Genomic DNA, 22,395 nt, shown 5'->3' with positions numbered 1-22,395 from the left:
TTTGGGAAAATAATCTAAAAATTTCAATTGATAATTGGTGCAAGGAAACAAGGAAATTGGACATTTTTTGCCAGAAGGATAATATAAATTGGACACTTTAATTTTGGAGAAACCCCACAGACTGTGAAAATCCTATGAGGCTGCACTTCTGTCAGGACAATTTGGATGTTCTGAGCTAAGTAAAGTTTACTTTTTGTCAAAATTAGAAACCATTCATTAGTAAGGATGGAAGTTTAAGCAATTCTAGTAATGTTATAAGAGTTTTTGCTCTATTTTGCGTTTTCTTTACTTGCAGGAAGGCTTCTCTGTTTGAATGAGGATTTTAGTCTAGTGAGGGATTGCTAATCAGTGTCCATTTGGGTGATTGATATTCATAGTGAGATTTAGTGTTGTGGGTATTTGGATCTGTATTGTGTTAAATTGTGTTACCCTCCCTTCTGTTTTTTAAACACAGACTTTTCTGCCACTTCTTTAGAATTTTTGAAATATTCTGGGAGTTTTTCTCTGTGTTTTTTTTTTTTTTTTTTTCCGGAAGGTGGTGGAAGCCTGTGATGGTGGTAATTACAGTGGAGCATAAAAGTCAGGCTCCCTGTTACAGAGGCTATTTTTTTTAAATTTAATATATTTTATCCTTCAGATCTGAATCCCCAGTGTGACACTATATTGGAGTGATGTGTTTGATAGTTTAATTGATAATTGGTCACATTTTTGGACTAAAGTTAATAGACCTCCTCTATCTGCAAGTTTAACTGGATCGTTATCTGTACAATTTCAGAGGGTCATAAGAGTACAGGAGGCCTTCAGTTTTGTCCGTGAGGGTATTGGGTTTGATGACTGCTAATGGTCTTCTTTATTGATGTCTGTATTTGACTTTGTCATCAATAGAAATGATTTAAACATTAACTCAGTCATTATTCTTCAAGTTTAACTGTGCCTTCTGGACTCCATTAAAAAATGGAAAGCAGGTTTTGCTGATTCCAACAAATGTTGACACTATCAGTGTCTCCATTTTATGACATGAGCTTTGCCCCCCCCCCCCCCCCCCACCATGCCTAGTTCCCTTCTTCTGTCCATTTTGGAAGAGGTTTAAGACCAAGCCACTTTTCTGTCCCTAATCCTGCTTCCCAAAACCTTTTCATGTGTACGTTGGGATGATATACACAGTTTCTCCGGCAGAGATGTGCAGGAATTATTAAAAATGTCCCTGTGACGATCTGCATCGTTCCCTGAGATTCTCAGAAACGGGGTGTGAGGTCTCGCCCCGGGGGGGGGGGGGGGGGGTCGCCTGCACAAACCACTGACAATCCCTTTCCTGTCTTCTCCTTTAGATCACTCAGGTTGTGTCCTCTGACCAAAGATTTTGCCTGCAGTGTTTAAGCAGAAGTTGCCTTTGTGGATCCAGTCAAGTGCGAGGTAGGGCCTGTATGCTTCACTTTTCCATCCAAACGTCAAATCACTGCAATTAGAAAGAAACAAAAGTTACAAAAACAGCAATGAAAATGCAATCAGGTAATAAGATCATTAAAATAAATCAAAAAATGGACAAAGAAAAGACAAGAATTCCTTAAATTACGCCCGAAAGCTTTGCAATTGGGCGCGTTATTTTGGTTAAACTTTCCTTGCAAATGTGCCTTAAAGTTAAATTCTGTTAATTATATATATTTTTGATTCTAAATAATTTAACTCTTTTTTTGGAATCCAAGATAGTTAGCCTATTGGTTCCGCAGCCAAGGACTGTAATAACTTCTACGCCGTAAAAGTTTAAAAGTATCACTCGATCTTCTTCTCTGCCACCTTTTCTAGTGGAGGAGTGGCTTAGTGCTTAGGGTCCTGAGGAACTGAGTTCGATTCCCACTTCAGGCACAGGCAGCTCCTTGTGTCTCTGGGCAAGTCACTTAACCCTCCATTGCCCCATGTAAGCTGCATTGAGCCTGCCATGAGTGGGAAAGCGCAGGATACAAATGTAACAAAAATAAAATAGATACTATTGGAGATTCTACATGGAATGTTGCTACTATTGGAGATTCTACATGGAATGTTGCTATTCCACTAGCAACATTCCATGTAGAAGGCTGCGCAGGCTTCTGTTTCTGAGAGTCTGACGTCCTGCGCGGCCACATTGGTGATCTGCAAGGGCCGACTTCTACATGGAATGTTGCTACTATTGGAGATTCTACATGGAATGTTGTTATTCCACTAGCAACATTCCATGTAGAAGGCTGCGCAGGCTTCTGTTTCTGTGAGTCTGACGTCCTGCACGTACATGCAGGACATCAGACTCACAGAAGCAGAAGCCTGCGCGGCCACATTGGTGATCTGCAAGGGCCGACTTCTACATGGAATGTTGCTAGTGGAATAGCAACATTCTATGTAGAATCTCAAATAGTAGCAACAGTGGAGGAGTGGCCTAGGGTGGTGGACTTTGGTCCTGAGGAACTGAGTTCGATTCCCGGCACAGGCAGCTGCTTGTGACTCTGGGCAAGTCACTTAACCCTCCATTGCCCCATGTAAGCCGCATTGAGCCTGCCATGAGTGAGAAAGCGCAGGGTACAAATGTAACAAAAATAAAATAGATACTATTGGAGATTCTACATGGAATGTTGCTACTATTGGAGATTCTACATGGAATGTTGCTATTCCACTAGCAACATTCCATGTAGAAGGCTGCGCAGGCTTCTGTTTCTGAGAGTCTGACGTCCTGCGCGGCCACATTGGTGATCTGCAAGGGCCGACTTCTACATGGAATGTTGCTACTATTGGAGATTCTACATGGAATGTTGCCATTCCACTAGCAACATTCCATGTAGAAGCCTGCGCGGCCACATTGGTGATCTGCAAGGGCTGACCTAGTGGAATAGCAACATTCCATGTAGAATCTCAAATAGTAGCAACAGTGGAGGAGTGGCCTAGTGGTTAGGGTGGTGGACTTTGGTACTGAGGAACTGAGTTTGATTCCCGGCACAGGCAGCTCCTTGTGACTCTGGGCAAGTCACTTAACCCTCCATTGCCCCATGTAAGCCGCATTGAGCCTGCCATGAGTGGGAAAGCGCAGGGTACAAATGTAACAAAAATAAAATAGATACTATTGGAGATTCTACATGGAATGTTGCTACTATTGGAGATTCTACATGGAATGTTGCTAGTGGAATAGCAACATTCCATGTAGAATCCCAAATAGTAGCAACAGTGGAGGAGTGGCCTAGTGGTTAGGGTGGTGGACTCTGGTCGTGGGGAACTGAGGAACTGAGTTTGATTCCCACTTCAGGCACAGGCAGCTCCTTGTGACTCTGGACAAGTCACTTAACCCTCCATTGCCCCATGTAAGCCGCATTGAGCCTGCCATGAGTGGGAAAGCGCAGGGTACAAATGTAATAAAAAAAATTTTTTAAATTTTCCTGATATTTTGTTTTGCCTCCATATTGTGGACTAAAGACGAGATCATTACTTAATTAAGTATGTAATAATTATTTTCCTATAATCTACAATGACTTATAGTCATCTTTACTGTTTCAAGAATAGTACTTGAAATAAATTGTAAATGTAATAAAGATAAAATAAAAAAAAATAAAAAAATGGATATCTGACACTAGCTTCTGGTGTTTACTCTTTCATTTAGTGGTCCTTTTTACTAAGCCGTGGTACAAAGTGGCCTGTGTGGGTGTGTGCTTTTTTTGCCATGCGCTGGACTATTTTTTTACCGTATCTGGGAAAGCGGGCATTTTTTTAAAGGGCTGGGAAATGGGCGTGCGCTAAAATTAAAGCTAATGTGTGCCTATTTACGGCCTGAGCCCTTACCGCTACCCATTGATCTAGCAGTAAGGGCTCGCGTGTTACACGTGCGGTAACTGTTCAGCGTACGCCAACTGCCAATTTACCGCCAGAAACACCGTGTGCGGTACAAAATTTAAAAAAAAACATTTCTACCGCCGGAATGAGCACACGCCAAATCTGAAATCACCACCAGGGGGTGGGCTAGCCTGGCGGTAGTCTTGATTTTGGTGCGCACTACACGTGCGTAGGCCCCCCCCCGCGATTTAATAAAAGGGCCCCTTAGAGTTCTTATTTTCAGAACATGCGTTAGATAAAATAGGCCATTTGCAACACTAAAATACATTTATAAGTCTGCTATGACGGCTTCTGTCTAGTGGATGAGGGGACATTTCCTGACAGCATAAAAATTTCCACCAGCACGGAAAGGAAGCTAAGGTCAGACTCTGGGTGCAGTGCCAGCTAGCTGGGAGACACTGATAAGAGACTTGCCTTCAGTTCGGAAACAGCCTGTTTGTTAAATAATCTTTTTTTCTACATTTATAGAGGAAAACTTCAGTGCGCAGACAGCTTTCTGCGCCAACTGCAGTGGACTGTCGCTTCCAAACGCAATTGGAAATAAGTAAGTGGTGACGTGATGAGCAGAGGCCGGAGCACCACCTCTTTATCCAGTCTGCCTTCAAAACAAATCTACACTGTACTGTTACGATAATTAAGTGCATTTGGTCATTCAGAGCCGGATTTAAGATTTTGATGCCCTTAGGAAGGGACAGGAGGGTAAGAACAGGGGTCCTCCCTAGGAGCTGGCACAGCCAAGGAAGCCCCCTGGCACCAGGACTGCTGAGAGACTGAACCGGGTTCGGGGCAGAGCTACTGCCACCCCTTCTAATTGCTGCCGCAACAGGATTGAAATACCTTGGCTGGCAGGCATCCTGAGGCCCTGCCAGCAGGAGACGTCTTCCTCCAGCGCTGACTGCCTGCCCCTGCAGCTGCTTTTCCTCTCGGGGCATGCTCGGTTTCAAAACTGAGCGTGCGCGCCTGAGAGGAAAAGCAGCCGCTTAGCAATAGGCAGAAGAGCAACGCTGGAGGAAGCTCCGGGTTCTCCACAGCCTCCGGGGGGGGGGGGGGGGGGGGCTGGTGCTGGAGTTTTCTCTCTAATGATCACTTGGGTCCCATCAGGAGCAGGAGAGAGAGACCCTGGTGCCGGGGCCCCTTTGGAGGCCCAGAACCTGGGGAATTTTGCCCCGCCCCCCCCTGCCCGCCTGCCACTGGAAATCAGGGCTGGGGGTGCTGGGCCTGAGTGTTGTGATGTTGCTTCTTTGAAGTGGTAGCAGTCGATGGCCAAAAAGTAACCGCTTTGGTTTCACTACAGAAAGACTGTATATCAGACGCATGACCCTTGACCCTTACCTTACATGGTACCTTCAGCATTCAGTGCCTGAGACACGGGTGCTTATGTCTAAATCCCGGTCTCGAGATGTTTCTAAATTCTTTTAACTTTCATTGGTCAGGAAGGACTCATCTCAGGGTTTCATATGCAGGTGTTTTGAGCTCTTTCCTTTCGCATGACAGTGCCCTCTCTGCAGACCTCACCATCCCATCACCTCTCCCAGAGGGCCCTGCCAGACACATCGTTTTCCTGTAGCTCCTAAGAACACCATGCCTTTCTGGGTCAAACCAAAAGTCCATTGTCTGGACAATGAGTCATTAGGGAGTACCCAACAGATCCCAGAGAGTAAATTTATTGCCTGTTGCTCAATGACAGGGAGAAGTGATGGCTTTCTCCGTCTGTCTAATTTTTGAAGGCCTTTTCCTCCAGGAACTTATCCAAGCCCCCTTTTTTTTTAAATAATATTTTTATTAAGTTGCCAAGAAAAAACAAGAAAATGCCTACAAATGATACATTTAAATACATTAACTATCGTAAGTGTGCTAAATCCAAGATATTGTAACAATAAATAGCAACAAATATTGTATTTTAAACTCCTCCCCCCTCTACTTGTACCCTCCTTCCAAACCCCTAGGCTCAGCTATGCTGGATGCCTTCACTGAATCTTCAACAGCAAATTCCACAGCTCAATTGTGCACGGAGTGAAAAAGTACTTTCTCTAACTTGTTTGAAATCTGCTGTTAGTTTCATGCTGTGTCCTTCGGTCCTAGCATTATCTGAAGGCATAAATGGCCGTCCCGTCTTTATCTGTTTTGCCTGACTCTATAAATCTGTATCAGTCCTCTCGTCTAGTGACTTGTCCTTTCTCTGCTTCTGGCTTCTTGCTCTGCATTTCCCAGGTGTGTACCATGCCAGGCAACTTTTCAACAGTGTAAGTGCCCAGAAGCCAACCAGGTAAGAACTGAGGACTCTCACCCTTATATTTGGGAAGTTTTAGCATGTGTGAAGTATTAATTATACCCTTGACCATGTCTCACAATCTCCTTATGCTCATTCCTCAATCTCTTCCTCTCCATCCTTCCTACTCCTTACCCCTCCCAATCTCTTCTCCTTTTGCTCATCCTATCTTTGTTTACCTCTCCATGCTCAATTTGCATATCCTCAAAACCCCACTACTACTATGTTTACTACAACTTGTAACATTCTCCTTCAAGACTTTATAATTCTACTTACTATGTAAGCCGCATTGAACCTGCTATGTGTGGGAAAGCGCGGGGTACAAATGTAATTAATAATAATAATAATAATTTTGTGCAACAGATGGCGCTGTTCCCAACCCTGTGCACTTACCTTTATTTATTTGTTTTTGTTTGTTTGTTACATTTGTATCCCACATTTTCCCACCTATTTGTAGTTTCAGTGTGGCTTACATAGTACCGGAGAGGCCTTTGCAGGCTCCGGTGTGAACAAATACAGGGTGATGTTGTAAGATCAAGTTCATGTGGTACAGCCACACTAGGGAATCGGAGAACGGAGGAGTTGTGTTATGTCCATTATGTACTTTGGTTTGGTTGTGTTGCAGAGATTCGGCATTTAAGTTGGATCGGTAGGGTATGCCTTTTTAAACAGATTGGTGTTTAGTGATTTCCGGAAGTTTAGGTGGTCGTACGTCGTTCTCAAGGCTTTTGGTAATGCGTTCCACAGTTGTGTGCTTATGTAGGAAAATCTAGATGCGTAAGTTGTTTTGTATTTAAGTCCTTTGCCGCTTGGGTAGTGCAGATTTAGATAAGATCGTGTTGATTCGGATGTATTTCTAATTGGGAAGTCGATCAAGTCTGTCATGTAACTCGGGGCTTCTCCGTAGATGATTTTGTGAACCAGGGTGCAGATTTTGAAGGCGATGCGTTCTTTGATTGGGAGCCAGTGTAGTTTTTCGCGGAGGGGTTTTGCACTTTCAAATTGCGTTTTTCCGAAGATGAGCCTAGCTGCCGTGTTTTGAGTGGTCTGAAGTTTCTTTAAGGTTTGTTCTTTACATCCCGCATAAATTCCATTGCAGTAATCTACGTGGCTTAGTACCATTGATTGTATCAGGTTGCGAAATGTTTCCCTCGGGAAGAATTGCTTCACGCCTTTGAGTTTCCACATTGAGTGGAACATTTTCTTTGTTGTGGATGCCACTTGGCTCTCACGTTAAGACATAGGAGGTCTTTAGCGACTATCAACAGAGTGGTTTTTTTTCCAATACTTGGGTGTTCCATGTTTTGTCAATGAAGAGCCGTTATCCGTCTCCAACTCCGTCCTTCCTTTAAGACATAGGAGAAAGACATTAGTGTAGTGAAATATGCAGTGTACTTCATTAAACAGGTACTGGTTGGTTTTTTATTAATTAATGACATTTATACCCCACATTAGCCCGAAATAGACTCAAGTTCAACGTGGCTTACAAACAAACAAACAATAAAGTGAATAAAACATAATAACGTACAGAACATAACACAAATTACAATAATTTCAAGAAGCAAATTCATACATGTGCAGTAAATAACCAGGGATTTATTTATTGATTTGTTACATTGATATCCGACACCAATAGAATAAGCGGATCTGATCAAAACAGATATGCAGAAAAATAAATGGAGGGGGAGGGGGAAAGACCTCAGACAGGTGATAATCAGCCAAATTGCTGGAATTGCTTTTGAAAGATCACCGTATATCAATCATCGGTCTTGGCCCAGCCTCCTCCCGTGGTGTGAACAAACTTTTTGTAGTTTTTTGTGATGAATACACTCAATTTACTAAATTCACTGTGTTCGAAGGACACATTTTCCCACCTATTTGTAGGCTCAATGTGGCTTACATAGTACCGGAGATGCGTTTACAGACTCCGGTGTGAACAAATACAAAGTAATGTTGTGGTAAGATAACGTTCATGTGGCCCAGCCACACCAGGGAATCGTGCAACGGAAGAGTTGTGTTATGTCCGTTACGTTCTTTATGTGTCAACATTTTTATTGATGATTCCACCTGGTAACACATCCATTAGAGTACATACACAACAAATTGTAAAGCTATCGTTCTTATGTACATTAATCTTAAGTTGCTATCATCAGTTTTTGTTTTATAACAGTACCCTCTCTTATCCCCCTCCCCCCTTACTACCTTCACTTTTGCCACGTACACTGAAAGAAACAATAGTCAGCATGTTACATTAAACTCAAACCGTAATTCCAATAGTAACACCTTACATTATTCCGTGATTGAACCCCTTGTGTCCATTACGTTCTTTAGTTTTGTTGTGTTGCAAAGATTAGGCATTTAAGTTGGATCGGTAGGGTATACCTTTTTAAACAGGTTAGTTTTTATGAGAAGTTGCAGCCATGTTCACTTGTTATCAGAGTCCGACATAGTGTGGGGCTGTCGGGAAGGCATTTCACTAGGTTAAGGTGAGGTGGCAGCTTCACAGATACACCTCAGCCCTTACAGTGGAGCCCAAAGAAAAATACAACAGTAGCCATGCAGAGCTATTCCCAAGGGCCGTACTGTACGTTCACGTGCTTTTGCTGCAAACAAATGTATTATATGATCAATAAACGTGATGTCTTGCCTTTTATTTCAGACTGGAGGACTTTGCTTCCCCTCTGCCGTCACGCCCCAGGTAAATGTTGCCGTCACTGTTGTAACCCGTCACTAATGAGAGCGTCCTGGATGGCGCAAACCAGCCACTGCAGAACTGCGTTGCAACACATTCATGATGTTAGTGGAGCTTTGTGCTTGGTTCAGTCAAACAAACAAATCTGTTTCTCTAAATTAGTGATACATTTGTCAAGAAATGTGTTCTCTCTCATATGTAGTCTACAGAACACATGTTACATGCCTTAAAACCCATCATATATGCATACTGTGGACGTATGGATGGATTCAGGGCTGCCGAGAGGGGGGGGGGGCAGGGGGAGGGAAATTCCCCAGGCCTCCAAGGGGAGCTGGCGCCATGGTCTCTCTTTCTCTCTCCTGCTCCTGACGAGACCCGTGTGATCGCGTCCCGACAGGAGCAAGAGAGAGAGAACTCCGGCGCCAGGCCCCCCTTGGAGGCTGTGGAGGACCCGGAGCTTCCTGCAACGCTGCTCTTCTGCCCATTGCTGAGCGGCTGCTTTTCCTCTCAGGCGCGCATGCTCGGTTTTGAAACCAAACATTCCCTGAGAGGAAAAGCAGCCGCAAGGGCAAGCAGTCAGCACAGGAGGAACAGGTCTGCTGCTGGCGGGGCCTCAGGATCTGCACCAGCCAAGGTATTTCAATCCTGTTGTAGCAGCGGTAGTGACTGGAAGGGGCGGCAGCAGCGATGGGGGGACGGCAGCAGACGATTGTGGGGGGGGGGGGGGGTGGCAGTGGCTCTGCCCCGGTCCTGGTTCAGTCTCTCAGCGGTCCTGAATGGATTTGTGGAGAGGATGGATTTACCATTTTTGGTTGCATTTGTACCCCAGCAGGATTCATGACAGAACCTGGTCTGAGAATAGGAAATATCAGGGGAAAAAGAAATCATAAAATTTAAAAAAAAAAAAGAGTAGTGACTAAAGTCACCCCCGACCCTCCAGAACACCCCCACAACCCCCCCCCCCCCCCCCCCCCGAAAAAATGAAAAAGTAATATTTCTCTAATCAAGCCACCCAACAATGCATAATCAGGGAAAGAAAAGGGTTTCATCTCCCCTGCGAAGTTTGGGAGATGAAACCCATACTGTACTTTGGGTTTCTTTTACTAAACCATGCTAGCGATTCCCGGCACAGCAATGCCAACGAAGTCTTTTCACTTTGAATGGACTTCATCGGCATTGCCGTGCGGGACTCGCTACCGTGATTTAGTAAGTGACCGTTTATTGCTTATGGATCGCAACATACCCGAAAGAGTTCAGTGTCATTTACATGGCTAAAAAAGAAGAGCTGGATGTTCCAGGAATTACAATAAAATACACTTTAAACTAATATTAATAATAAAAATACATTTTCCTCAAATTTTACCTAAAACATACCCTTTAATTAAGTAAGTTTTCATAAGTATTATCATACTGGGACAGACGGAAGGTCCATCAGGTCCAGCATCCTGTTTCCAACAGTGGCCAATTCAGGTCACAAATACCTGGCAAGATCCCAAAAAAGTTCAATACAGTTTGTGCTGTTTATCCTAGAAATAAGCAGTGGATTTTCCCCATTTTAATAATGGTCTATGGACTTTTCCTTTAGGATGTCATCCAAACCTTTTTTAAACCCCGCTAAGCTAACCGTAAGTACATAGCTTTACGAAACATCTTATAGCGTGGGATAGTCCCTATCTGAATTGGTATAACATTCCACAATTTTGCTGATTAAATATGTTAAAGAGGCATTGAATGGCATCCTTTATCTAACTCCTCTTGTAAAGGGAAATGTCAAATTCATATAATTTCCTACTAACCTTCTTTTCCTAAAATTAGGGAATAAAATCCAACTAGTCAAGTAATCTGGCATTGCTCCATACAATTGTTATATCAATTAGAGAAGTATCAATTTTTTTACCTTTGCGTGGTTTGAAGGAAACAGGACGTAATGTAACCTGACTCTTAGAAGGTAACTTTGTAACAGGTTCAGCCTTTTTTTATTAAAGACAACTTGGTGCTTGAGTCCCTTTATAAAATACTAGGGCAGAGCAGCCAAAATCATGGCTGCATTGAAGCTGCTGATTCCACTCAGAGGCAGGCATAAATGTTCTTGCATATTTTTTTTTAAAAAGTCATGTAAATGGTGGGCTCCACCCACTTTCTGTCCTAATTCCGCCCCCTAGACATGCCTACATGTGAGCCACGTAAAAGCGTGTGCCTTCTTGTCACTGCCTGCACTTTTATACCCATCCTTTATAAAATGACTCCCCTAAAGGCTGAGGCCCAGATGCATGAAAGACGTCGGTAATTCCCGTTCCCTACCGATTCCATAGCGAATCGGTAGGGAACGGGAATACATCAACGATAGGGAATGCAAATGAGCTACTCGTTGTAGCTCACTTGCATTCTCTAGTCCTTCGGTACCTGAGTCGGAGAATCGGGACGTCCCTTTAGATTAGGCTCCTCTTCTTGGTCTCTTCAGCCAATCAAAGCGGGCTTAGCTGGCTGTTGTCTGCGAAACGCGCTCTGATTGGCTGAAGAGACCAGGAAGAGGAGCCTAATCTAAAGGGACGTCCCGATTCTCCGGCAACCAGGAAAATAGAAAAATTTCGCTGTGGAGGGGTAAGCGGCGAAGACTAAATAGAAGGGGGAAAAAAAACACGAGCGCCGGCAGAACAAAAAACTGCGAAAAAAAAGACGTCTCTCAGAAGCGCAGGGAAAGTACGTCCTTAAAGGACGCCCCTCACATGCGCTCCCTGCTTTTTTTTCTTTCTTTTTTACCTTTTTTGGGGGCCCTTTCCTTTCCGATTCCCTCACAGGAGCCCTAACAAGAGGTCAGACATCTCGTTAGGGTTCCTACGGTAAGGGAATCGGAAAAACGGTAGTGCAGCTCATTATAATAGCTTTTCAATCATTTGCATTCCGTTTTCGTTGCCTGCTACCGTGGCAGGGAAAATGCCCTTAGTGCATGCCCGGGGTGAACTACTTGCGTTTTAAACTGGCTGGAACCAGTTTAAAACGCAAGTTGTGGGCTCGTTAGGTTTTGTGCATCTGGGCCTGAGAGCTTTCCAGTTCATTGACATCACAAACAGGGCTGCCGAGAGACATAGCTGGGCCCAGGTTCAGAACCGGACCACCGCGCCCCGCCCTCCCACTCATGCCGCTGCACAAACCGGCATGTTTGAAAATATAAGTGGGCTAAACTAAAAATGCTACCGAGCAATAAAGAAACACAGCGTGGATGTAGCAGCTCATGGGTTTGTTTGCTTTGTCGTGGGATGACTGCTGCGTGGGGAAGGCGAAAGAGAGACTAACCTACTAACTACTAACTAACATTTCTAAAGCGCTACTAGGGTTACGCAGCGCTGTACAATTTAAACATAGAAGGACAGTCCCTGCTCAAAGAGCTTACAATCTAAAAGACAAGAGAACAATCTAAAGACAAGTGAACAATCTAACCTTTTGATGTCATCCCATCTCTCGTTTTCATCCAACCTCCTTGGTCGGTCCTCTCCTGGAGAGAATAGACCCAGAAAAAGCAGGCAGGTTGGAAGAAGCTTGCTGGGCCCGGGGAATTTTGAACCCCCCACCCCCACCCCTCGGCAGCCCTGATCACAAACCTGCTCTGGAAGCCTTTACCAGGCTCAGCATTTAGTGAATTCACCTAGATCTGGCTTCAGTACCCATCTTCAACTCCTACCTGGAGAGATAACATGAAAGAAAAGATAATTGAAAACAGGCAGAAAAGTCTGCACCACTTAACGCAATAATGAGAAGGGATTCCAAGAGCAACAGAAAACCATAACGGTGTAGAAGTAGAAAATAAAGCCATTGCTTTCGAAGGGTATTGTAATCTGGCTTTGTTTCTGAGTGCTGAGACTGACTGGGCTGTTCTGTCTTCTCCGCAGGGCAATGTACAGTCTGCTTGGGAGTCCTTGTTCCTCTCTGCCAGCTTTCTGGCCTGTCGAGTAAGTGCTTCTGCATTCCCTGTAAGTGTGTACAGTCTCTTGTTTCGGGGGGGATATAGGTCCTGTCGAGCAAAGGAAACTTTACTCGAATCCGGATTGCTCAGGGAAACCTTGTGAGGCTCTCAAATATTGCTACTTGTTTTTAATTTAGTTTACTTCAAGGACCTTTGAAGCCCATTAGCACACCAGGTATTTGTGTAAATTAAAACAAAAACAAAAAAAGGCTTGTGTTGGGTTATCACCTACAGTGAACCAGAAGAGGCAGGAATTTATTCAGGCCTGCCTACATGACTTATGCAGACAGGGAAGGACAGAGAACCCCAGTAGCGCATTATTATTATTAGCATTTGTAAAGCGCTACCAGACGCACGCAGCGCTGAACACCTGACACAGAGAGAGACAGTCCCTGCTCAAAAGAGCTTACAATCTCACAGACAGACACTGGTCTCTCAGATCGCATGTATGTGGTTGCCACCTAGTGGCAGAAGGTAAGGTTTACATTCAAAACTGAATCTCGATAGATAGATAGATAGATATAGATACATATATACATATAGTTATAGATATATGGTAATAGTAAATTGATTTTCTATCCCGCTATTACCTCGCAGTTCTAAGCGGGTTACAACATTTAAGAAGCCAGTTTCATTTAACTGGGAAAGAGAGACATAATAGTAAATTTAGTAATTAACAAGTAGAGAAGTGTGGTAGCCGTGTTAGTCCACTCTTAAAGGTTATCAATAGAACTCAAACAAAATAAAACATGGAAAAGAAAATAAGATGATACCTTTTTTTATTGGACATAACTTAATACATTTCTTGATTAGCTTTCGAAGGTTGCCCTTCTTCCTCAGATCGGGTTCTACATGGAACGTTGCTACTTTTTGAGATTCTGCTGTGGAATCTTGTCACTCTTTAGCATTCCGGAATCTTGCTGTTCTTTGGGGTTCTGCGTGGAACGTTGCTACTCTTTGAGATTCTGCCTGGAATCTTGTTACTCTTTAGGGTTCCAGAATCTTGCTATTCTTTGGGGTTCTACATGTAGAGAGGTGTGGTAGCCGTGTTAGTCCACTCTTAAAGGTTATCAATAGAAATCAAACAAAATAAAACATGGAAAATAAAATAAGATGATACCTTTTTTATTGGACATAACTTAATACATTTCTTGATTAACAAGAAAATTAGTAAATCAGTGGTTAGCGTGGGGATACATATTTCTGAAACAAAAGGGTTTTCAAATTTTTCCTAAAAAGAATACATGACTGAGAAGATTTAAATATAGGTGAAATCATAGTCCATCATCTTGCTGCATGAAATGCCAACCCTAATTCAAAGAAATGTCATCTCTTTTTACCTTTTGATGATGGAAAAGAATAACCTACAGTACCAGTACGTCTTGTTCTCAAAGCATAAATGTGAATATAGATAGCCTGGTGCCAAGCCATGCAAACGTTTAAAGAGAAAACATGCCAGTTTGAAATAAATTCTAGCCTCAATAGGCAACCAGTGTAATGATAGATAACTGGGAGTGATCCTATCAAACTTATATATATATATATACTAGTAAAAAAGGCCCGTTTCTCAAAGAAATGAAACTGGTGCTAGTAAGGTTTTCCTCGGAGTGTGTATGTTTGAGAGAGTGTGTGTGAGAGTGACTGTGTGAGAGAGAGAGAGTGAATGTGCGAGTGTGTGACAGAGAGAGAGTGAGACTGGGTGTGTGTGAAATTGAGAGTGTGTGCCAGGGGCCCCCCTCCCTCCCTCCGTGTTCCAGGGTCATTGCCCCCCCTCCCTCTCTCCCAGTTTCGGTGTCCCCCCCTCCCTCCAAGTTTCAGGGTCTCCCTCCCTCCCAGTTCCAGGGGCCCCCCTCCCTCCCAGTTCCAGGGTCATCGTCTCTCCCTCCCTTCCAGTTCCAGGCCCCCTCCCTCCGATTTTTAAAAGTCATCTTCACTTACGAAGTCAGGGTTACAGCGGCGGCCAGAGCGGTAAAAACATGTGCAGGCTCGGCCCTTCTCTCACTTTCTCAGCTGTGGTCCCGCCCCTGCAGAAACAGGAAATGAGGGCAGGACCACAGCTGAGAGAGAGAGACGGGCTGAGCCTGCACGCGTTTTATTGCTGCTGGATGCCGCCGTAAACATGACTTGGTAAGTGAATATGACTTTTAAGAATCGGAGGGAGGGGGCCTGGAACTGGAAGGGAGGGAGGGAGGGACGACGACACCCTCATGCGTGTGATGTGCCCTTCCCTCTCACTGTTCCGCCCTCGATGTCATCTCGTTTTGACGCGAGGGCGGGACAGTGAGAGCCAATGAAACACTGAATGATAGACTTATGAACCCTACACTGCCACAATGCCACTGAGTCAGCTTCAGAACGTTGGAGGTGCTTTTTATTATAGTAGATATATATATATATATATATATATATATATATATATATATATATATATATATATATATATATATATATATATATATAAAACACCCACACTTGGCAGCAGAGGGTTGGCTTGGTGTCTTGGTGACTGTGCTTTGCAGGACACCTAGGTAAAATTCCTTGGCCAAAATCTTGCTCCTCGGATCAGCTGAGGCAAAGGCTGTGGGTGCTGTGGAGGGAGTTGGTCCTTGTGCAGTGGTGACACCTGGTGGCCAGGTTTAGTTCCCACTATTACAGAAATGGTCTCCAGCTGAGGACTGTCACTGCAGGGGCATCATTGGAGTCCATCACAAGAAAGAACATGCTCCATATTTCACTTGGTTTCCTTAGGATTATAACAACCTGACCGCCTGCCAGCTTCTGACTAACATAGTGATCATGAATGCATTCTCCTTGGACAGTGCAGCCTATACATTCTACAAGTCATTACCCCTGTGAGTATGCTCCCCTCCTTTAACTGCATGCAGAAATGGGAATCAGCAGGGATGAGGGCTCACGGTAAGCTTTGGCTGTATGATTTGTCTTGCTTTTTTCTCTTTGCAGTAGCGCTAAGTACCGTGTGGAAGTGTTGTACTCCAGTAATGGGGCTGATCTGGGAAGTACAGCTCCCACAGGCCTCTCCTTCCAGAAAAACTCTCAGGCAAGTCATGGTGTGTGCGCGCTGCTAATAGACAAGCAGGAAAATGGATGCACGGGGAATGCCAGACAGACAGGATTTGCAGGAGACAGAAAGAAAGGCAGATACATAGTAACATAGTAGATGACGGCAGAGAAAGACCTGTACGGTCCATCCAGTCTGCCCAACAAGATAAACTCATATGTGCTGCTTTATGTGTATACCTGACTTTGATTTGTATCTGACATTATCTGCCATTTTCAGGGCACACACCGTAGAAGTCTGCCCAGCACTAGCCCCGCCTTCTAACCACTAGCCCCGCCTCCCACCATACCATTTATTATTTCCATAGCGCTACTAGACGTACGCAGTGCTGTACAAATTATATGCAGGTACTGTCTCTGTCCCTACTGGGTTCACAATCTAAGTTTTTGTACCTGGGGCAATGGAGGGATAGGTGACTTGCCCAAGGTCACAAGGAGCTACAGTGGGAATTGAACCCACTTTGCCAGGATCAAAGCCCCTCTACTAACCATTATGCTATTCCTTCAGAGAGATAGATACACAGATAAAGAGAACTAACCCTATACTCCACATCTGCTCCCATTTGTTTTTTTTGGGGTGGGGAGGTCTCTCTCTTGCACTTTTCAGCATCCTGCTCAATTGGAACTGACATCTATCGTACGATGACATCATGAGGCTTCATTTTCAGGTGCTCTAGGAGAAGGAGCTTCCCTATTTTAGCACTCTGTCCCCTCCCATTTAGTCCAGCTATTGCAGTGATGGGGCCCAGAGACCATTGCTCCTTCCTAGATCAAGCATGTGTGTACCCTGAATCTGACCACTAGGGGTCACTGTAATTCAATAGCTGAGACTTCTTCCTCCCCAACTTTCAAGGGTTGTGAGCACTGCTTCTGTAGCACCTCCAAGCCAAGGAACAGAAGCCAGTAGCACCGTCCTTGAGCTTTTCGGGCCATTGCCAAATTCTTTATCTTTGTCTGCACACCCCAGTTCCACACCGTACACAGTGCTTGGAATATAACACAGGGTATCTTGTGTGCATAATGAGGACATCTCCAGAGCAGCTGGTGTTCAGTGCGGCAAAATCTTGCCTATCTATTCAACAAGGCATACCACAACGAGCAATAATTAAATTATAACACAATATCACTTCAACTACACTCCTAACATTCTCACGCTACACCCGTTTGCTTAATTCTATATTGTTATCCATGTACTCCATGCAACTCTAATGTATCAATTACTCCAGAATAGCGAATGCCATAACGGAACTTTGTAAGCTTAATTCGATATTGTCATCCATGTATTCCATGTAACACCAATTGTTTCTTTTACTCTGGAATGGCATATGCCATAACGGAGTAGTGTAAGCCACATTGAGCCTGCAAATAGGTGGGAAAATGTGGGATACAAATACAACAAATAATAATATCAAGGACTGAAAATACCCTAGATTCAAGACTTGCCTAAAAAAACTCCCCTTTTTTCCTTGGCATTTGGCAATGTTTCATGAGTTAAGCGATTTTGGCATTCAGTGGTGTAGTTCTTCCTCTGCCTTCCTCCTCCTTTCCCCCCTCATCCTGTCCTTTCTTCCCTCTCATGCAGACCAAAGAGTAGGGTGGGTAGGCTCTTCCAAAAGACACGAGGGAGATGCGTTGGTTTCTGTGTATGAGTATTTATTAAAACACACCAAAAGACTCGACGCGACAGCTGTGTTTCGGCGCTCAAGCACCTGCCTCAGGAGTCTAAGTAGAGAAACTACTTTAATGTCACGGACTGTCACGGAGTCTGGAGCAGTGAGCCCTTGTGCCACTGCCAGTGACCGGCAGCAGCAGGTGAACCACCCAAACAGGAAGCGAGGCTGAACACAGACAGGCTGGTACAAGTAGGACCGGAACTAGCAGGATGGGAACTGAAGCTGTAGATGAGCAGGGCTAGCATAAGCAGGACTGGAACAACTGGACTGGAGCTGAAGCTGTAGATAGGCAGAGCTGGAATAAGCAGGACTGGAACAACCGAAGCTGTAGATAGGCAGAGCTGGAATAAGCAGGACTGGAACAACCGGACTGGAGCTGAAGCTGTAAATAGGCAGGGCTGGAATGGAAGCTGAAAGCAGACAGGGTTGGAACAAACAGTGGAGGAACTGAAGCTGAAGACAAACAGGGCAGACACAAGCAGGATTAGAACTGAAGCTGAAGGCTTGCAGGGCTGGAACAAGCAGGGTTGGAGTCAGTGGCATACCTAGGGTAGTTGACACCCGGGGCCGGTCATTTTTTAACACCCCCCCCCCCAAATCCAGTACTAGGCATGCCGAGAATACAAAACACTCAGGACCTATAGAGCAATTCTACCATACCATAAGCAGTCGTTTCTATGAGTCACACAAAGAAAAGGAAAGCATCTTAAACACTACAGTGAGCACTAGAACATCAATTCACCTATTGTAAAATGAAACCAGACAGAATAGTACAGATCGTAGATCCTGCACAGTCAATGCCTACTGAAAGCCATGTCTTTTTCACAAACACAGATACACCCTAATCCACTATAGAATAAGTAATCATAAACTTTCTATTTAGACAAAAATTAAACTGAACCCCCGATGCCAGATTCTGCATACAATGCAACACCACAGAAACTGTCCCCTAGTACTGTGCAAAATATAAAGACAGCAGATGTAAATTTGAAAAAAACTAACAAGTACCAATCACCACTTTACAAATTAACAAATAGAAATAAAACAAATATAGAAAGTAAAATAATACCATTTTATTGGACTAATAAGCTTTCAGAGGCCAAAACCTCCGTCCTCGGGTCAGTACAGTATAGTGCTGTTACAGTATCCTATCCTGACCTGAGGAAGGGGGTTTTGTTCTCCGAAAGTTAGTCAAAATGTATTAAAATTAGTCCAATAAAAAGATTACTTTATTTACATGTTCTATTATAAACATTTAACACATCTACAATACTTTATCCTAAAGCAAAAAAAATTAAAAAATATATTTTATTTACAGTTTGTTGTCTCTGGTTTCTGCTTTCCTCATCTTCTTTTCACCGTCTTCCTTCCATCCAGCATCTGTCTTCACTCTCTCTCTCTCTCTCTCTGCCATCCAGTGTCTGCCCTCTCTGCCGTCCCTTCCATCCACTGCCTGCCTTTTCTCTCTGCCCCTTCAATCCACCATTTGCCCTCCCTCTCCCATCCATCCAGGGTCTGTCCTCCCTCTCGCTCCCCCTTCCATCTAGGATCTGTCCCCTCTCTCTCTCTGCCCCTTTTTTCAGCCCCCAGTTCCAGCCCCCTTCTCCCCTCTGAACACCCCCACCCCAGTCCCCTTCTCCTGTCTGAGACCCCCACCACAGTCCCCTTCTCCCCTCCCCTGTCTGAGACCCCCACCCCAGTCCACTTCTCTCCTCTGAACACCCCCACCCCAGTCCCCTTCTCCCCTCCCCTTCTCCCCTCTGAGATCCCCACCCCAGTCCGCTTCTCCCCTCCCCTGTCTGAGACCCCCACCCCAGTCCCCTTCTCCCCTCTGAACACCCCCACCCGAGTCCCTTTCGCCCCTCTCCTTCCCCACCTCAGTCCCGTTAAAACCGCGAAGCAGCGTCGCAGGCAGCGCCTCGTGCCCTGCTTGTAAAAAAAAAAATCAAATCTCCTTCCTTCTCCTCGTCTTGACGTCGACTCGGGCCTTCCAATCAAATTGATTGGAAGGCCCGAGTCGACGTCAAGACGAGGAGGAGAAGGAAGGAGATTTGATTTTTTTTTTACAAGCAGGGCGCGAGGCGCTGCTTCGCCAGTTTTTTTAATGTGCGGCGCCGCGGGAACGGCCACGGGAGGCGGTGGGAGCGGAGCACCCCCCACCCACTGGCACCCGGGGCGGACCGCCCCCACCATCCCCCCCTTGGTACGCCACTGGTTGGAGTAGAAGTTGAAGACTAGCAGGGCTGGAACTGCAACAAACACACACAGACGAAAACTCATCTGTGAAGACCTATGTTGCAAAGGCAAGCCTGAAAGTTCCCAGGTGCTTAATAAAGGCAATTACAGATGAGGTCACAAGTAAGAGTGAGACTTGGCAGCAAAAACACCAGAGCACGACTTGGCTGCAAGAGCACCAAAGTGAGGCTTGGCTGCAGGAACCCCAAAGTGAGGCTTGGCTGCAGGAACCCCAAAGCAAGTCTGGAATGCTGGAACATCAGAATAGGACTGGAATGAACTCTGGAACATGTTTGGGAAACAGGAAGAAGACACAATCCACAGCAGCCATAGGGCCTGGTCACCAGGAGGCGAGGCAAGTGTAGGCATGGGATACAGTCACAACCGTGACATTTAATTCTTGAAGTAAACACAAAAAGAATCGCCATCGGACTGTCGGAAATGTCCGATGGTGATTCTCTTTGTGTTTACTTCAAGAACTAAAGTAGTTTCTCTACTTAGATTCCTGAAGCAGGTGCTTGAGCATCAAAACACGACCGTTGTGTCGAGTCTTTTGGTGTGTTTTAATAAATAATCATTGCGTCTCCCTTGTGTCTTTTGAAAGAGCCTACCCACCCTACTCTTTGGTCTGCGTATACTACAGTCGTAGGGATAGAGCATTCCTCCACTCTTTGTGGCTGACTCTCCTTCCCTCCCGCTCTTCATTTCTTTTCAACTTTTCTATCAGCAAGTTGTAGCTCCTGAGGCAGGTGCTTGAGCATCAAAACACGACCATTGTGTCGAGTCTTTTGGTGTGTTTTAATAAATAATCATTGCGTCTCCCTTGTGTCTTTTGAAAGAGCCTACCCACCCTACTCTTTGGTCTGCGTATACTACAGTCGTAGGGATAGAGCATTCCTCCACTCTTTGTGGCTGACTCTCCTTCCTTCCCGCTCTTCATTTCTTTTCAACTTTTCTATCAGCAAGTTGTAGCTCCTGAGGCAGGTGCTTGAGCATCAAAACACGACCATTGTGTCGAGTCTTTTGGTGTGTTTTAATAAATAATCATTGCGTCTCCCTTGTGTCTTTTGAAAGAGCCTACCCACCCTACTCTTTGGTCTGCGTATACTACAGTCGTAGGGATAGAGCATTCCTCCACTCTTTGTGGCTGACTCTCCTTCCCTCCCGCTCTTCATTTCTTTTCAACTTTTCTATCAGCAAGTTGTAGCTCCTGAGGCAGGTGCTTGAGCATCAAAACACGACCATTGTGTCGAGTCTTTTGGTGTGTTTTAATAAATAATCATTGCGTCTCCCTTGTGTCTTTTGAAAGAGCCTACCCACCCTACTCTTTGGTCTGCGTATACTACAGTCGTAGGGATAGAGCATTCCTCCACTCTTTGTGGCTGACTCTCCTTCCTTCCCGCTCTTCATTTCTTTTCAACTTTTCTATCAGCAAGTTGTAGCTCCTGAGGCAGGTGCTTGAGCATCAAACACGACCATTGTGTCGAGTCTTTTGGTGTGTTTTAATAAATAATCATTGCGTCTCCCTTGTGTCTTTTGAAAGAGCCTACCCACCCTACTCTTTGGTCTGCGTATACTACAGTCGTAGGGATAGAGCATTCCTCCACTCTTTGTGGCTGACTCTCCTTCCTTCCCGCTCTTCATTTCTTTTCAGCTTTTCTATCAGCAAGTTGTAGCTCCTGAGGCAGGTGCTTGAGCATCAAAACACGACCATTGTGTCGAGTCTTTTGGTGTGTTTTAATAAATAATCATTGCGTCTCCCTTGTGTCTTTTGAAAGAGCCTACCCACCCTACTCTTTGGTCTGCGTATACTACAGTCGTAGGGATAGAGCATTCCTCCACTCTTTGTGGCTGACTCTCCTTCCCTCCCGCTCTTCATTTCTTTTCAACTTTTCTATCAGCAAGTTGTAGCTCCTGAGGCAGGTGCTTGAGCGTCATAACACGACCGTTGTGTCGAGTCTTTTGGTGTGTTTTAATAAATAATCATTGCGTCTCCCTTGTGTCTTTTGAAAGAGCCTACCCACCCTACTCTTTGGTCTGCGTATACTACAGTCGTAGGGATAGAGCATTCCTCCACTCTTCGTGGCTGACTCTCCTTCCCTCCCGCTCTTCATTTCTTTTCAACTTTTCTATCAGCAAGTTGTAGCTCCTTTCTTTTTCACATTTGTTTTCATCCTTTGTAAGCCACTTTCATTCGCATTTTGAAAGGAATATCAAGCCCAAATACACAAAACATAAACGTAAAGAGGGAAATTCTATATGTGGTGCTCAAATGTCATCACCATAAAAAAATAGATGCTAAGCATGATTCTATAAAGAGCATGTGACCTTTAAAGGTCACACTTAACGCCAATTCCCTCACCTAAGTGTGGCACCGGATTACGCCTGCTGAAACCTGGTGTAAACGATGACACCCAGGTTACGCGTGCTGAGGCAGTATTTTGCAACCATGTGTGTAACTTTTTTGGAATGCCCCTGGCACGCCCACGGCCAACACCCCATTTTGAGTTAGATGCTATTAGAATTGGGTGCCATGCCTTATAAAATAGCGGGCAGCCAAATTTTACTTTTCAACATTTTAATTGAATTTCCAAGCTTTAAACATCCAACACATTACATTTACTTCTAGCTAACAACCAAA

General features: G+C 44.6%; 1 protein-coding gene across 1 annotated transcript in view; it reads left to right on the top strand.

The window, feature by feature from the left end:
- Positions 1–22,395, top strand: part of LOC115470927 (meckelin-like) — an 83,597-nt gene that overhangs the window by 7,948 nt on the left and 53,254 nt on the right. The window contains exons 3-9 of the mRNA XM_030204554.1: positions 1,329–1,413; positions 4,315–4,390; positions 6,058–6,112; positions 8,775–8,813; positions 12,695–12,754; positions 15,517–15,620; positions 15,730–15,826. Coding sequence (XP_030060414.1) covers positions 1,329–1,413; positions 4,315–4,390; positions 6,058–6,112; positions 8,775–8,813; positions 12,695–12,754; positions 15,517–15,620; positions 15,730–15,826 — 516 coding nt within the window. The remainder of the gene's footprint in view (positions 1–1,328; positions 1,414–4,314; positions 4,391–6,057; positions 6,113–8,774; positions 8,814–12,694; positions 12,755–15,516; positions 15,621–15,729; positions 15,827–22,395) is intronic.

This window comes from Microcaecilia unicolor, chromosome 5, assembly GCF_901765095.1.
Source record: "Microcaecilia unicolor chromosome 5, aMicUni1.1, whole genome shotgun sequence".
Taxonomy (NCBI): Eukaryota; Metazoa; Chordata; class Amphibia; order Gymnophiona; family Siphonopidae; genus Microcaecilia; species Microcaecilia unicolor.
The sequence above is the reverse complement of the archived record's forward strand: the minus strand, read 5'-3'. Positions and strand labels throughout refer to the sequence as shown.